The sequence below is a fragment of the Planococcus citri genome, chromosome 4 (genome assembly GCF_950023065.1).
Source record: "Planococcus citri chromosome 4, ihPlaCitr1.1, whole genome shotgun sequence".
NCBI lineage: Eukaryota > Metazoa > Arthropoda > Insecta > Hemiptera > Pseudococcidae > Planococcus > Planococcus citri.
In genome coordinates, this window is record NC_088680.1 from 49,197,030 (window position 1) to 49,212,811 (window position 15,782).

Sequence of the window (15,782 nt, forward strand, 5' to 3'; positions counted from 1 at the left end):
ATATTATTTCCGGTGTAAATAAATAAACAGATAGCAATTTGCTCGCTAAAAGTTTAATTATATTTTTAAACAGTTTTTTAATAATAGTTTTTGCGAAGATTGAAATGTATATAATTTAATCAAATAACTCTGATTCAAAATCTTTGAGGTTCATGTAAGTAACGCAAATTTTAAATTAAAAAAATGAAAAAAAAATTAGTATTGAATTAACGATCTACAAATTTAATATAAATCGGAAAACTCTCATCAGTGATAGGTACATCACTTCTGGTTTGTTTTACATTACAGCAATGCTATTTTTGTTTTCTCACATGGCATAATCATCGTTATTCAAACTGCGAATGCGACTAGATGTAGGATGCCCACTTTTACAAAGACAGTAAATTATTAATAAAATATCAATTTTTGCAATTATTAGGTATACGTCATTGAAAATAATCAATAACGTGATAAATTGTGCCTCTCAAATGCGTGAACAATTTTTTTTTTTTTTTTTTTTTTTTTAAGAAAACTCCTGTCGTGTGTAGTTTCACACAGATAACGATAAAAGTAACTGTTGAACGTGATATTTATGTGGACATATAAATTGTTTTTTATCTGAATTGTCTAGGTATGTTCTATTTCATTGGTTTAAACGCTTCGTGACCTATCACAGTGCAACGAACAAAACAAGAATAAGTTACGTATAGCCTACATTACAGAGTGCGAGTAAATTGTCTTCAAAAAATTCGAAAACAAAACTTCAATTCCAGTACAACGTAAGTAGTAGGTTGGTAGATATTTTAGTTAGGGTGAAATTTGTTTATTTTACTGACCTGACCATAGTGACGTTGTTGATCGTAGATTCATTAACACGAAAATATCACGATTTAAGTAAATCAAACGCGGAACCGTGTTTAAAACGACGTTAACTTAGATAGGTATTTGATTAATTCATCGGCCATAGGTATGAACGCGATAGGAAAGAAAACTGAAATTTTAACGTAAGAAAATCGAACTGTATCGAAGCGACAGGTGATTGTGGAACATTTGACGGAACGACGCGACGTCGTCGTGAATTCTTCAATGTGTGCACGATACGATGTTTACGTACGTTATGGTTATGCGTTACGTATAGGGCTGTACGCGAGATTCCTATATGCATACCCTCTCAGCTGTGAGCTGACGTCTGATGAGAATTTTACGATACGAAGATAGCCGACTATCGGCGCGTCCACGCAGAGTATTACGAATGTACGTGTGCGAGAAAAATAATAATGTAAATAAACATGTAATTTTCCCACGATCTTGAATATTTTATCCAGACGTAATTCTGAGCTGATGCAAAGGTCGTTTTTTATTGCTCGTATCCCTGCTTAAAAGTCGTTTAATTTTTTTTTTTAATACAAAAATTGATTTTTTTTCTATTTAGTGAAAATTGTTTCTTGGGATTTACAGCTTGGAAAATTTTTCAAGTTGACGATAACACAGAAAATCATTGTTGCATAGTGCAGCGTGAAGACGAGCAAGTGGCACTTGCCTTGATTCATCCTTCCAGATTTCACCCGTTCAGTGTACAACTTTACAGATTGCTGTCGTGTTTTTCACTAGGTACTACTCCGAATGGTGGTCTAGTACTTGAGCTTACTCAAACTCAAGTGATACTTTGAGTAAGATTTATTAGTACTCAAGGTCTTAAATCGTGGATAAACTAGTCCGACTTTAGCAGACTATTTTTCGCATGAAACAACAATGACCAATGGCTTTTATCAATTAAGCCTTTCATGAAATAAACCACTTTTATGCCTTTAAAGCACTATAACTGGATTGACAATTTTTTTAAAGGCAGGTTCAGGTATCGTCGAAAAGGTGACCTTTACTACGTCGTACTATATTCCTTTTGCGTTCGTACCTACATCAAAATACAGTTTTATATGGAGGCCGTCTCGCAGCCACTACGGATTCATTATTTGATTAGGCTGTAAAATGTTGATAGGAGATATCATTCTGGTTGCTACAAATATAATTCTGACCTGTCTTGCAGCGATAAAGATAACATTTTTTTATTCGTGTTTGTTTACCAACAATGTTTTTATATTTAGTTGGTAGGTAGGTAATATTAATGTAAAAGTGTTTATTTGCTGCAATAATCATAAAGACGAAATTTTCATGAGTTTTTTTTGGATTGAGTAGGCATCTCCGTCTAAGGGTTGCCTTTTAATGGTTAATCGCATATTTACGTTTGTTCTCTTGTATTTTGTAATTGAAAAATTAGAATGTAGGTAGTTCATCTCTCTATAGGTACCTATGTACTTACGGATTTAAAAAATTTTTTGGAGTTTTTTAGCTTCCTACCTATACTTAGTTTAGAATATTTAATCATTTTTACGTTATTTTCCCAGTTTTCAAGTACTTACCATAAATTTGACAACTTCTTCCTCGCTTGCCCATATCCGGACATTGTGACTACAAAATCCCCATAACCAGTTCCTTGGACAGCTATCTCTGTCCTCAGCCTTTCTTGTGCATTCTCCCAGTGACATTTTGGCTGTTTTTCTTGATTAAGTCCATGTATCAGGTGGGTGATCTTCCCCTTCCCCTCTTGCCTTCTATGTGGCCTTGGACTGTCAGTTTTTCCAGGTTGTCCTGTCTCACGATGTGTCCGAAGTAGCATAATATTCGTCTCCTGATGACCGTGCTTAGCCTTTCCTTTACACCCAGTTGTTGAAGTATTGACGCATTTGTTCTTTTCTGGACCCATGATATCCTTAGCATGCGTCTGTAGCAGTACATTTCGAATGCGTCAATTTTATCTTGATCTGCCTTGCGTACTGTCCAGCATTCTGACACATACAGGAAGATGGAGAAGACTAGCGTTTTTACAATTCTCAGTTTTGTGGCCTTTGTAATGTTGTGGCTTTTTCATATTGGGTTGAGCTTTCCCAATGCTGTTTTTGCTATGGCCAACCAACCTTCTCCTGACTTCTCTAGCTGAGTAGTAGTGTCAAAAAATATCAATAGTATTTGATACTATCGATACTTGGCTGTATTCGATACAATATTGATACTTTTTGAGCAAGTATTGAATACAAAATTGCATTAAAATTTAAAATTAAGCAAAAATGGTGCAAAATATGGTTTAAACTTCCTCTAACTGTGAGAAAAGACATGAAAAAAACGAAAATTACCAAAAACTGTTCAAATTTTTGTAAAATTCAAGCTGTTCACAAATTGTCTCTGTATTTTTCATTTTTCCCTCTGGGCTGTGGCCCATGGTCAAAAAAATCATTGGCAAAAGTGTGAATAATTGGAGTATCGATTAGTATCAATACCTACTTATCGATACTTTTTGAGAGTCATTCGATACTAATCAATACCTTTTTTCGACGATACTTGACACCACTGTAGCTGAGCCTCCCTAGTTCATTATTAATGAACCAAGGTAGTACACAAAATCCTGTACAACTTCTATATACCATCAATCTCCAAGATTTCAGCTGAGTCTGTTCTTTTACTCCCTATCAATTATCATTATCTTTGTTTTTCCTTTGTTGACCCTCAGACCTGCCGACCTGCCTCATTGCTGGCTTCTTCAATTTTCCAGAGAATTTCCTTCATCTCATCTGGTATCTCTGCAAGCAGGGTTGTGTCATCGGTATATTGTAAGTTTCATAATGTCTTTCCTCCAATTCTGACTCCTTTTTCCCAATCCTCTAGGGCAGTTCTCATTACCCATTCTCCATATACATTGAAGAGAATTGGGCTCAGTATGAATTCTTGTCTCACTCCTTTTGCTGTATGGAAATGACTGGTGAGCTCTCCTTCAACTCTCACCTGGGACACATTGTCCTCATACAGACTCTCCATGAGACTGACAAGGTGCTCTGGTAATCCGAGCTTTTTGAGGTTTTGCCAGAGGATCTTCCACTTCACATTGTCGAATGCCTTCTCGTTTTGTTTTAACCAAACATAACACAAGGTAAATGATACTACATGATTTCTAATGCAATGATTTCCCAATTTTTGAAAATTTCAAGAATTTATGTAAATATTGTGTTTATTTTTCCAATACTTATTTTATGAAATTTCGAATTTTTTTGCATTTTTTCCCCTGGCATTTCTATAAAATAATTTCATATCTTCTGTCATTATTTTTTATTACCCAATTTAGTGCAATTTTATGGCGTTTTGAGCTTTTATTGACAATAATTTAGTAATTTTTCGTCTTTTTTCGAGATTTTGTGTCAATTTTGTTGATTTAATGTAAATTTAGCCCACTTTTCACGAATTTTCTATATTTTTTTTGATTCACATTACCCAATACTCAATTTAGATTGTATTTTGTAGATCCTGATTTTCGAATTTTTATATTGCAAATTAGCAATTTTAAAAGAGATTTTCTGATAATTTCAAACAATTTTTTCAATGATTATTGCTCAAGTTGAGCTTATTTTGTATAAACTTTGAGAACTTTATGCACCATTTCGAATTAATCAGTATTTTCTTCTCTTCCTCATTTTCCAAAAAATTTTGAAAAATCGATGTGTTTGAATTGACAAAAGTTGGATTCTGGAAATTTTTAAAATGAAAAAGAATTTTCGGCCAAAAACGTCCTACCATCATGAGATTTTCAAAAAAAAAAAAAAAAAAAAAAAAAAAAGTCATCAACTTCAATAAGTAGGACAACCCAAAATATGCTCTCATTCGAGGTAAAATATCGAATATTATATTCGATTTTTTGGAGTGAAATAGGTATTGCCGAAATATTCGAATACCCTAAAAATATTTGAAAATATTCGAATTCAAAATGGATATTGTTTCACTATAGTCTTGACAAGCACATTTCAAAAATGGCTAAGGTATATATCGTTGGATTTTGTTTCATAAATTACACACACATTCGCAAAATAGAACAAAATGTTTGAATTGAAGTTTTATTTTAAACTTCAAAAAAAGTAACAAAATCGAAGCTTAATCTTCATCATCATTCCATCAATCATTAATATCATCATCATCAAAAACAGTCATGTTGTCATCTTCAACATTCTGTGAAAACGACGTTTACCGTGTTGCGATTCTCAAAATGCAAAAATTTCCTGGACCATAATATAGCTATACCTACTACATCGAAGCCCAATCTATGATTTAATCTTCTTCATTATTCCATCAATCATCAATATCATCATCGTCAAAAACAGCCATGTTTTCATCTTCAACTTTCTGTGAAAATAACGCTTACCGTGTTGCGATTCTCAAAATGCAAGTTTCCTAGAGCATAATATAATAGCTAGATATACTATAACGGTAGTGTAGCTATATGCTCTAAAAAATTTCAAAAAGATTCAAAAACATTCGATAAAATGAGAAATAGGTACCTATGTGGTAATTTTGGACGAAAATATTCAAATAGCAATAAAATATGTGAAAATATTCATTTTAAGGTAAAATATTTGAAAATTTTCGAAATTATTTTTTTTTTTTATAAGTTGGGTTTATTTAAAAGGAAATTTTTTGAAACGAAAAATGATTTTGTTACATTTGTATAATGGGAATGCTACAAAAAAACATTCAAAAAAATATATTGGGTTGCCCTATTAAAATCAATAAGTAATAATGTTTCCTATTAGCGTTTTGGTAGTTGTCCCTTTTTGAACAACTTTTTTAAAAATAATAATATACTTACTCACCTTTTTGCAAAAATTTTACTTTTGTTGCATCTATGAAGCAAAGTTCTAAATCACTGATGCGTTGATTATCTTTTCGATTATTTCCCTTAAAAAAATTAAAATGTATTGTATAAACTTGTAGGTATCGAATGCGCCTTGAAGCAAAAGGGTATGCAATGAAAAAACCACAGCACTCGAAGAACCACCTTAAGAAAAATATCGTGCTGTTGCGTTTTGAATAATTAATTAGGTCTTTTGTCAGTGTTGTCCGGCTATTGTTTATACTGATACTTGACAACAAACCTACCACAAATAGGAAAATCTTGTCTTCGTAATGTTTGATTGATTTCTACGCATGATGACGAGTGTAGCCTACTTATCATAAAGAGGCATCTGGTACAGACTAGAAAAATTAAATGATTATTGATTTCAAAATCATTGTAAATCGTGCAATTCAAAACAATTTAGAGATTTAATTTTCCTTGACCTCGATCACCTTATCTAATGTATTTTCTAGCCTTTTTGTGTATATTTTTACAACATATATATGCACATTATTATCACGAAGTATACGGTTTCCTCGGTATGATTTGTAAGGATTTGATTTTCTTTAATTCATTTTTTTATCCGAATAGGTACCTACGTACATAAAACGTTATTGCAATTCTAATGACAAATTTTCCATGAAGCTTGTTAGGTTAGTACCACGAACGTTATCAGCGATATTAATTTATTTACGATTCAATTTTTTAGAAATGAAGTTATGTTATGACAAGCGATTTAATTGATGTAGGAAATCAATTTCAATGACCTTTTATCTGCGCTTATATTTTCCGCATTATTATGTTCTTTTTTTGTAACTGTTCGCAAACAGAATACCCTCAAAAACTAAATACATACCTATTACTCGGTGCTACACATGTCCATATATTGATATCACTATAAATTAAGTAATTTATTTTAGGTAATTATGCAAATAAATGAAAATATTTTTAGTCGTGAATTTTTTACGTAATCAGAGATGCTTTAGACTCGTTTCAAATAAATAATAGGCAAGCTAATTTTAGGTAAAAAATAATTTATTTATCAATATAACATGAGTTGATTAAGACCGAGTATCTTCGAACAAAAAAAAAAAACAGGTCCCACAAAAGATGCCAAGTATACAGTTTAATTAGGAATAATTGAAAAAAAAACATAAGACATCAAAATTTGTACGTTTTTTTTAAAAACACGATCGATATGCCATGTACACATACATAATTATTAAGTAGGTATATTTTGTAATAGTAGAATGATGTAAATAACCTGCGGCGAAAATGATGATAAGGCACGGGGTAGATTATTTTCAAAATAATATTTTAAAGTAGGTATACGATAAAAATCAACAGGAAAGACCCTGAAAATATTGGCCAGCTTTTCAGGCAGACATGACATGACATAACATAACATAAATTCACCACATTTTATTAGTTTCTTTACATCGTTCCCAGTATAATGGAAATTTACCTCACCTACTCATCGACTCGGTTTTCATTCATCTTTTTCCAGGTCCAACTCAAACAGACGTATAGAATTATTTTCATCATCTTTAGGTACCTATCCTTCTTACAATTTATAGGTACATTTATCACACTTCGAAATAACGAGAAAGGTCTCTCGAGATGATTTTTATGTTGAGTGATATGTTGAAAAAAAATTGAAATAGGTAGCGTCGATTTTTACATTACATCGGTAGGTAATTTTTGTTTTCTCTTAAATATATAAGCTTTCCTTCTTCCATATTTTTATTGGGCCGGATACCCGAATTGGTAACTGTAAAGATTTCAATGTGTTTAATTCACCATATTTCACATTTTAGTTTCGGATTCATTTCAGAGCCAAGCGGACAGTGGAAGATCTCGGAAAATTCTCGTAAATTTTGCAAAGGTCCGTTCACGCGAAACTCCGAAGGTACGTGAGTATCTTTGTCGATTTGTAAAGCTATAGCTTCGCTTGTACTGGCAGAACACCATACCTGTAGCATAATGAAAAGAAGATACGTACATTAATATTGTGACATTTTCCAACGTAATAAGAAAAACTTTACCGAAGAAAAAAGGGTGTTGGTTGGTTACCTGAGCGAAACTGATGAAAAATAATTGATCTTGGGTGTAATTCAAACCCGGTAAAGCGAATTCTTTAGGGTTTTCTTTATTTACTTTGAGATAAGCGTGATAGGCTGCCTTCAATCCTCCATTATCAGCGATATTTTCACCTATACGAATGAAAGAAAATACACCGTGTCGTGATTAAGTAAATATTTAAACACACGTGATAAATAAACAATAAAGATAAGCTCATTACTGGATAATACTGGCTATAAACGAAAGTTATATTGTAGAAGTAAATAAATACTACGTAGATATAGGTAGGTAGGTACCTAATAGGTCGAGTAAATTTCTTACCTAAAGTTCTCACTCCGCTGATGTATTTACCATTTACATGGAAATCCGAATACTGATTTATAACACACTGAGTAGCATTTTTAAATCGTTCTATGGTTATGTTCTTCCACCAACGGTTCAGGTTACCATTACTGTCGTATTCGCGTCCTGAGAAAAATCACTGTGATTAGGGATTTTCTGTTTTTTCGATGGTTAATAATGTATGCCTATTTCCTGTACGAAGGTAAAGTACCTTGATCGTCGAAAGCGTGCGTCAACTCGTGCCCCATTACGACGCCGATTGCGCCATAATTCAGCGATAGTTGCTGATCTTGATCGTAAAATGGCGCCTGTAAGATTCCAGCGGGGAAAACGATTCTATTGGTGTTTGGCGAGTAGTAAGCGTTAACTGTTGAAGGTGTCATTAGCCATCTGTGTGGATATAAGTGTGATTAGTATTCAATTATGATTATTGTTACGTTGTGTTTGTATTAGATTAGGGTGAAATAATTGATGAGATGGGAATATAATCAATTATTATTTTAATGCTTGTATAGTCTGTGGTGGCATTTTTATTTGGGTGTCTTTATGGTTGGAGTTGGGTCATTCCATGTCAACTCAACCAACATTTTTGAGTCATGTCTTTCGATTTCGCTCAAATTTTTTTTACAATATATACCCATCCAGTAAGTAAGAACCCCGCAATTAGTTTGGTCCGTGGGGGGCTTCCATTATTTTTGCATTGTCTCAAGGTACTCAACTTCAGCAGCCCATTCCTCCAAAACTATGATACTTTGATCAAAACTGATTTCACAGTTCGAAAGGGGATTGCATTTAAAACTTTTTTAAAATTTTGAAATTTTCAAAAATTGAAAGTTGAACTTTCAAATTGAAAGTTCAAATTTCAAAATGGCGCTGTAAGTGAGAGCTATTATTTAAAATTTTGAAAAAATTTCTATGCATGTACCTTTTGATGTTTTTTTTTGGAATATTCAAGTTTCGAGATGGGATCTCTTGATGGAGAGGGAGCACCCCCACCCCAATTTTGAGTGAAACTTTAGAAAGAAAATCTGGGGCATGTGATATATCGAATTTTGTGTTTTTGGTGACGCTAAACACGAATATGACGTCAGATTTTTGATAGGACTCTATCCATGGCCCCCAGCACCTCCCCAAAGGGGGTAAAACTTCAAAAAAGTGTTTTATTGGTCATGAAAAAATCATGAATGTTGCTCGAAACACACTTAAAAATCTTTTTAAAAGCTCATAAAATGAAAAAAAAAATCGAAATTTTGTTCAAAAAATCAGAAAAATTGAAAAATTGAAATACCTAATTTTGATACAGCCCACAGGTAACTTGCACCCGCGCGAACGAACGAAAAGAATTAGGGCTCGCGTACGTATGTATGTGCGTACGCACGCATGGGGGGAGGAGGGTAGTTTTGTCCGTTTCGCGTACATATGTAGCGTTCAAAAACGTAAAGCGGCAGGCAGCCCCCGCAACCTGTAGTCATGTGAAAGGGCCCGCATGCTTCAGGTAACGGGTTCGAGTCTGGCTGGCTGCGAAAATTTTTTCACTTTTTTTCGTCCTGAATTTCATTTTAGAAACGAGAACGCTTGAAGAACGCGATTTTTGAGGGTGGATCGCGAAAAAAATTCGTAGATCTTGACTAAATTCATTGGACACTTGGAGAACATTTTCCTGAGCACTGCTTTTTTAAGTGGATAAATTCACGTTTTAAAAATTTTTTCACCCAAAATATTTCGCATCATTTAATCCAAAATATCAACAGATGATATCATTTCTGAAACTGGAAAAAAATTCGAATTAAGTGATGCTAATTTTTTTGGTTATTATTACCACTTTCAAAAACTCAAAAAAAATTATGTTTTTTGCTATTTTTCCTGATTTTTTGAAATTGGCCCTAAGTGCTACACATTTATTCCAAAATACGAGGCGGTTTCAGTAAATGGTATTCTTGGGTAAAATAGATAAAATATCCCTGTCCTGGGATTTTTGAAATTTTGATTTCAATTTTTGGACAGCCCCCTTCCTCAATGTGTCCCTTAGTAGGGTCCAACTGCGATACATGAAATAGTATGTTTTTGGTGACGCTGAACACGAATATGACGTCAGATTTTTGATTGGACCGGTCCACGGCCCTCAGTACCTCCCCAAAGAGGGCGACCCCCAAAATAAAAGGATTATACATTCGTGTGACACATGAAATAGTATGTTTTCGATATCGCAGAACACGAATATAGCCATAGTTTTTTAAATCGACCTCACCCATGGCCCCCATGAACCTCCCCCAATAGGTAAAAGTCCAAAAAAATTGTTGGGGGCCGTGGATGGGGTCCAATCAAAAATCTGACGTCATATTCGGGTTCAGCGTCACCAAAAACATAGAATTCGATATATCACATGCCCCAGATTTTCTTTCGAAAGTTTCACCCAAAATTGGTGGTGGGGTGCTCCCTCTCCATCAAGAGATCCCATCTCGAAACTTAAATATTCCAAAAAAACATTGAAAGGTACATCTATGGAAATTTTTCAAAATTTTAAATGGTAGCTCCCACTTACAGTGACATTTTGAACTTTGAACTTTCAATTTAAAAGTTCAACTTTCAACTTTTGAAAATTTCAAAATGTTTAAAAAGTTCTAAATGCAATGCCCTTTGGAACTGTGAAATCAGTTTTGATCAAAGTATCATAGTTTTGGAGGAATAGGCTGCTGAAGTTGAGTACCTCGAGACAATGTGAAAATAATGGACCCACCCGCCCCCTGAGGGGGCTGGGACCAATTTAATTGCGGGGTTCTTACTTACTGGATGGGGATGACTTTCAAAATCGCCTTTTTTTGGTTGAGTAGGAAAATTCTAAAAACTTGCTGGAGGCTCTAGAACGGCTCTATAAAACACGTTAAATTGATTCAAAAGGTCGAAAAAATTGTATGAGTTGAATTTAAGTCTTTCATACTGACAGTTTGTGAGCAATGAATTTTTCATTTCTTTAAAAAAATAATCGCTGGAGAAAAAGTTGAACTTGTTCAAGCAGAAACGGATTTTAAAAATTCGTAGGCAAATCGACTGAAACGGTCGCAAAAAGGGTATACCTCGAGTTTATATAGGTTAGATTTTATCATTGATCCCTTTTTATGGAATTTTTTTCCAAAACTAGAAAATCTAAAAATTCGCTGGAGGCTCCAAAATGGCTCAAAACCATCACCAATCGATTTGAGAGGCAAATACAAATTTCATCTTTCCATCTAGATTTGATAAAATTTTAGTTTATCAAAAAATGAACCAAGATTTTGAATTTTTGAAATTTTTCTAGAGATGCTCAATACCTACCTACCTAGTCTACCTCATTTCTTTTGAAAAATCGGAAAGTAGTAAATACCTATGTATACCTACAGAGCAAGTAAAAATGTCTCACTTTGATTTATTCACTGGTTGGTCCAATTTTTCTAAATTTTCTTTTATTCGAAATTGATTGATGCGAATGTTATTCAAAAAGTATTCATCTTCTTTGATATCAAGTCCTTCGTATTTACTATTCAACTCTTTCGGATCAAGAATATAATCAGGAAAACCTGAAAAAAGAGTCAAGTGTATGGAGTCACACTTCGATTTTTTACTAATATGAAATATGCAAATCTAATAAAAACATTACCTATCATATCAGTTATCGAATCCGCTTTGTTTTTAGCCAAAAGCAACGTCTGCAAATCCATCCATCTTAATTTCTCGAAATTTTGTTTAAAAGCATCCCGAATATCGTTGATCATTTTTTTAGCCTGGGTAAACGAAAAGTCAAACGTCTACGTATCTGTTTATATGCGTTCTAATTTCTGTAAACTAAGTACCTATACTCGTAGGTATTCTAGATTTCTCACCAAGGGTTTTGAATTTCCATGAAAAGCTTCCCGAACATAAAGTGCTCCTACAGCAAATCCCAGTACGTTGTTTGTATCAGCAATGCAATACCTCCAGCTCTCCAGAGATCCTTCGGATCCAAATAATATTTTACGTAATCCTTTGTACGAATCTCTAAACGGTTTCGATAGGTATCCGGTCATAGTTCGGACCGCTTGCCAAACTAAATAGTTGTGTAGAATTCTGAAAAAACGCATGGCGAATGTAGGTATTTTTTGACACAGGTATTGAAGAATGTTTTTTTCCTCTCTTTTAATTACCTTTTATTATTATCATTTTGGCCGATGTAGTCTTTCAAGAATTTATCAAGTTCCTTCATGTACTCGACTGCATAAATTACAACCAATTGATCTTTAGTTACTGTTCGATTTATACGTTGGAAAGCGTTGGTAAAATATTGTTCCCAGTTCAACTGCAAAATGAAACAATTTATCAGAAATTATTACCTATCTTCAAATTTAGAAAACTAAAAATTGATATGAAGAAAGTTTAGCAAGCTCGCACGCAGGGAAAACTTGTATAGGTACCTATCTGTTCTGGACTCCTTACTTCTATCCTACAAAAAGATCGCAAAATAAAGATAAACTTACAAATGGTGCTTTGCTTTGAAGTTCTGAAATGGTCATACGATGATATATTTTCTCTTCGTCTCGTCTCTCCTCGTCTGGCACCATTATAGAGGCTAATTTAGTTTCGAAATATATTACATCTTGCATTTGAGACCGGGTCGAATTCGGTTCACCACCCAACAACGTACCTACCTGAGAAATACATATATTTTTTTTAATCGTTCGCAGCTATTAGTGATTTAAATACGAATAATGTTACTTATTGGTCTATGAAAATTACCGTAGTCATGTAATCCAAGTAAGCGTTAAATAATTTCGTATTATTCGTAATATTATTGTAATTTTCACTAGAAGGCAATGTCAACGCTGGTTGATCGATCTGCGAATGAAAAATCATCATTGAAGGGATTAAAAAATCTTCGAAAACAGAAATCATTTAACGTGAGTCTGCCTCTACAATACCTGTATTATATATCCAGATGAATTTTTATCGTCTTCAGCCACAACCCAAAAGAAAAGTCCGCCAAGACTGTAATTATTTTGTAATTTTTCCAGCGTCACTTGATAATCCCAGTTTTCTATATCGAAATTTTGATCGATCACGTTCCAGCCTCCGATCTCTTTTAATAAATTTATCATCGGCGTTGCTCCTAATTTTTCAGTAGTTTCGTTCGGATCGAGACAAGATAAATAATATCGTCTTGCTTTTTGCTCTGCTTCGCATTCGGTTTTGGCAAAATTTTCACGTTCTGCGAGTGGGTATACAGTTTTTAGATAGGATTATAAAGACGTATTTTTTGAAAATAAAAATGTCATCGAGTGATTACGTTGGTGGGTTGATACTAACCTAATACATTTTTAATCACTAATTGATTTGCTTGTTCTAATTGGTTGAACATTCCCCATATCGATCTGCCTTCTGGTATAGGATTCGAGAGTACCCAACGGCCGCAAGCGAATTCGTAAAAATTATTACATGGACTAATACTTTGGTTCATTGAAGATAACATATAGGAAGCTGTATGGATACATTTTTCCGAGAAACAATACTCGTCTTGCCAACCTGCTGGAACTAAAAATGAAAAAAAAATCACTTCTGAGTGCTTATATGTATGTAATTAAATAATCATTAATCACAATTGGGAAACTCCTATAGTGATCAAATTTCAGACAACGAGATCGTAATACCTACATTATTAGATGAATAAATGATCTTTTTCATTTTTTAAAAATTTCCATCAATAATTATCAAGTAGGTACCCTGCTACATAAGAATATCATTTCTCACCTTTAAAATAAGGAACGTAAATTGGTTCATCATTCGATGTTGTGGCTAATAAAGTAATCACAATAATGGAAAACAATGTTAGAAAAATGCCGCCTAAAAATAAAAGCATCCTTCTATCCAACGTTGGCCGGTTTTTCCATTTCCAGAAAGCCTGCAACATAAGTATAATAGAGGTAATTTCCATTAATTGATCGAGCATTGGCAAGTTAATGCACTTTAGCGCCTTCCTCGAAATATGAAACCGCCCAACGAACATTATTCTATAATACCAGATCAACTGGATCAAGTTCAGAGTTCTCTAGCTACGTTTTTTTTTTTTTTTTTTTTTTTTTTAATTTTTATCCTCATAAAAATGTTTTTAATTCACGTGTAAGAAATTCATGCTGTTATATTCAAACCGACAAATAATTAAAATTGTGGTCATCTTTTAAAAATAATGATTACACTTCATTACAATTGATAACATTTCCTTTCGTCACATTTTATTTTCAGCTTAGCTCATCAGAATCAAGAAAAATACCTAAGATGAGCGACGGATACCTATACGAGTAGGCATATATCTTCATCTCAAAACAAAGTAACGCTAATTGTCGTATTATGCAGATTACGTTTAGGTAGGTATAACAAGTCGAGTGCTTTTGAAACGACAACAATGCCTTAAGATATAAGTCATCACTTATCGCAATTTTTAACGATGAAGTAATGTAAGTCAGATGGCATTCGACACGAGCAACCAAACCATAACGAAGATGGATACAATAATATAAATGGCGTATTGTTTTAAAAATTTGATTTTTTTTTCTTTGTTTTTCTAAAATTAGGTATGACAACGATGTAAATACGAGTACACTGAATTTTTTTCTCTATTTTCGCTCGGTGTTAAGCATTCTGTTGTTGCTTCTCGAAAAATGTTGTGAAATTGCGAATGAAAATTATGATGCTGCGTTCTGTACTCTTTGTTAATTGTTATGCATACAAGGTGTTTTTGTATAAGAAAAAAAAATGAAATTTTTAGTTGATAATAACAGACATAGAGCAGGTCAACGATCCATATTTGGAATAGAAAAATTTATGAGTGTGTAGATGCAGGTACCTATATAGGTACATAATTGCAAAAAGATGTAAAGAATCATGGTGTTGCATTGATGAGTACTTATTTTCTAGAACATGAATTCTCGTTGATCTCAGATGAAAATGCTTATTCTAGCGAAGCGTAATTTTTTTAGGTTCAAGTATTGTTCTTTTCTTAAGGAATTTTCCAACCATTTTTCAAGCAAAAGTTGTTTCATGTTCGTGTTCCGTGAGAAGTTTTCATAAATTGAAGAATTAAAATTGAGTAGTGTACCTAGACCTATGTTTAAAAAATAAAATATTAGTCCATGAAGTGAAATTTTATTAGAGGCTGAAATAAATATGTTGAAATATTGCATTTGGGTTGAGAATAAGTTGAAAATAGATCCGGTTTATGTTTTGTTCTCCAAATTTGCTAAATAGGCCTAATCAAAAAGTGCCAATAAAACAAACTTTAAATTTTGAAAATATTATGGATTAGGACGTTTGTGGCTGTGCTTTAAACAAAGGTCTCAAAATTTGTGATGATTGAACAATCTATAAAAAAAAAAGAAAAGAAATAAAGACTAAATTTAATTTTAAAATTAATAATTTAATCGTTGTCCTCGAGAAATAGAAATTTACTTTTAAAAATTCAATTTAAAAAAATTTCTCAATTTCAGAATATAAGTTACGGTTGTTCTTTGAGCATACTGCTCAATTAGCTTTCAAAATATGGTGCTGAATTTCAATTGATCGCCAATTGAGCTTACATATTCATCTTCTGTTTGTATAAAAGACTGAAAATGAAAATGAAAATGAAAACCAAATCAGATAGAAATGAGAAATGAAACACTGAAACTTT

At 33.2% G+C, this 15,782-nt stretch overlaps 2 protein-coding genes across 8 annotated transcripts in view; both read right to left on the minus strand.

Annotated features, from left to right (window-relative positions):
• Nucleotides 1-1,177, minus strand: part of LOC135845541 (facilitated trehalose transporter Tret1-like) — a 52,408-nt gene extending 51,231 nt beyond the window's left edge. The window contains exon 1 of the mRNA XM_065364161.1: nucleotides 816-1,177. Coding sequence (XP_065220233.1) covers nucleotides 816-823 — 8 coding nt within the window. The 5' untranslated portion in view covers nucleotides 824-1,177. The remainder of the gene's footprint in view (nucleotides 1-815) is intronic.
• Nucleotides 1,178-6,795: 5,618 nt separating this feature from the next.
• Nep3 (Neprilysin 3) overlaps nucleotides 6,796-15,782 on the minus strand; it is a 30,723-nt gene continuing 21,736 nt past the window's right edge. For 6 of the 7 annotated variants that reach the window (XM_065362776.1, XM_065362773.1, XM_065362771.1 and 3 more), the window contains 13 exons: nucleotides 13,868-14,018; nucleotides 13,427-13,651; nucleotides 13,042-13,328; nucleotides 12,860-12,958; nucleotides 12,601-12,771; nucleotides 12,271-12,422; nucleotides 11,971-12,193; nucleotides 11,748-11,895; nucleotides 11,511-11,667; nucleotides 8,325-8,503; nucleotides 8,093-8,239; nucleotides 7,763-7,902; nucleotides 6,796-7,662 (listed from right to left, as the gene is read on the minus strand). In XM_065362776.1, the coding sequence (XP_065218848.1) occupies nucleotides 7,486-7,662; nucleotides 7,763-7,902; nucleotides 8,093-8,239; nucleotides 8,325-8,503; nucleotides 11,511-11,667; nucleotides 11,748-11,895; nucleotides 11,971-12,193; nucleotides 12,271-12,422; nucleotides 12,601-12,771; nucleotides 12,860-12,958; nucleotides 13,042-13,328; nucleotides 13,427-13,651; nucleotides 13,868-14,018 (2,256 nt within the window). In that variant the 3' untranslated portion in view covers nucleotides 6,796-7,485. The remainder of the gene's footprint in view (nucleotides 7,663-7,762; nucleotides 7,903-8,092; nucleotides 8,240-8,324; nucleotides 8,504-11,510; nucleotides 11,668-11,747; nucleotides 11,896-11,970; nucleotides 12,194-12,270; nucleotides 12,423-12,600; nucleotides 12,772-12,859; nucleotides 12,959-13,041; nucleotides 13,329-13,426; nucleotides 13,652-13,867; nucleotides 14,019-15,782) is intronic. The other variant, XM_065362772.1, reaches the window with a different exon arrangement.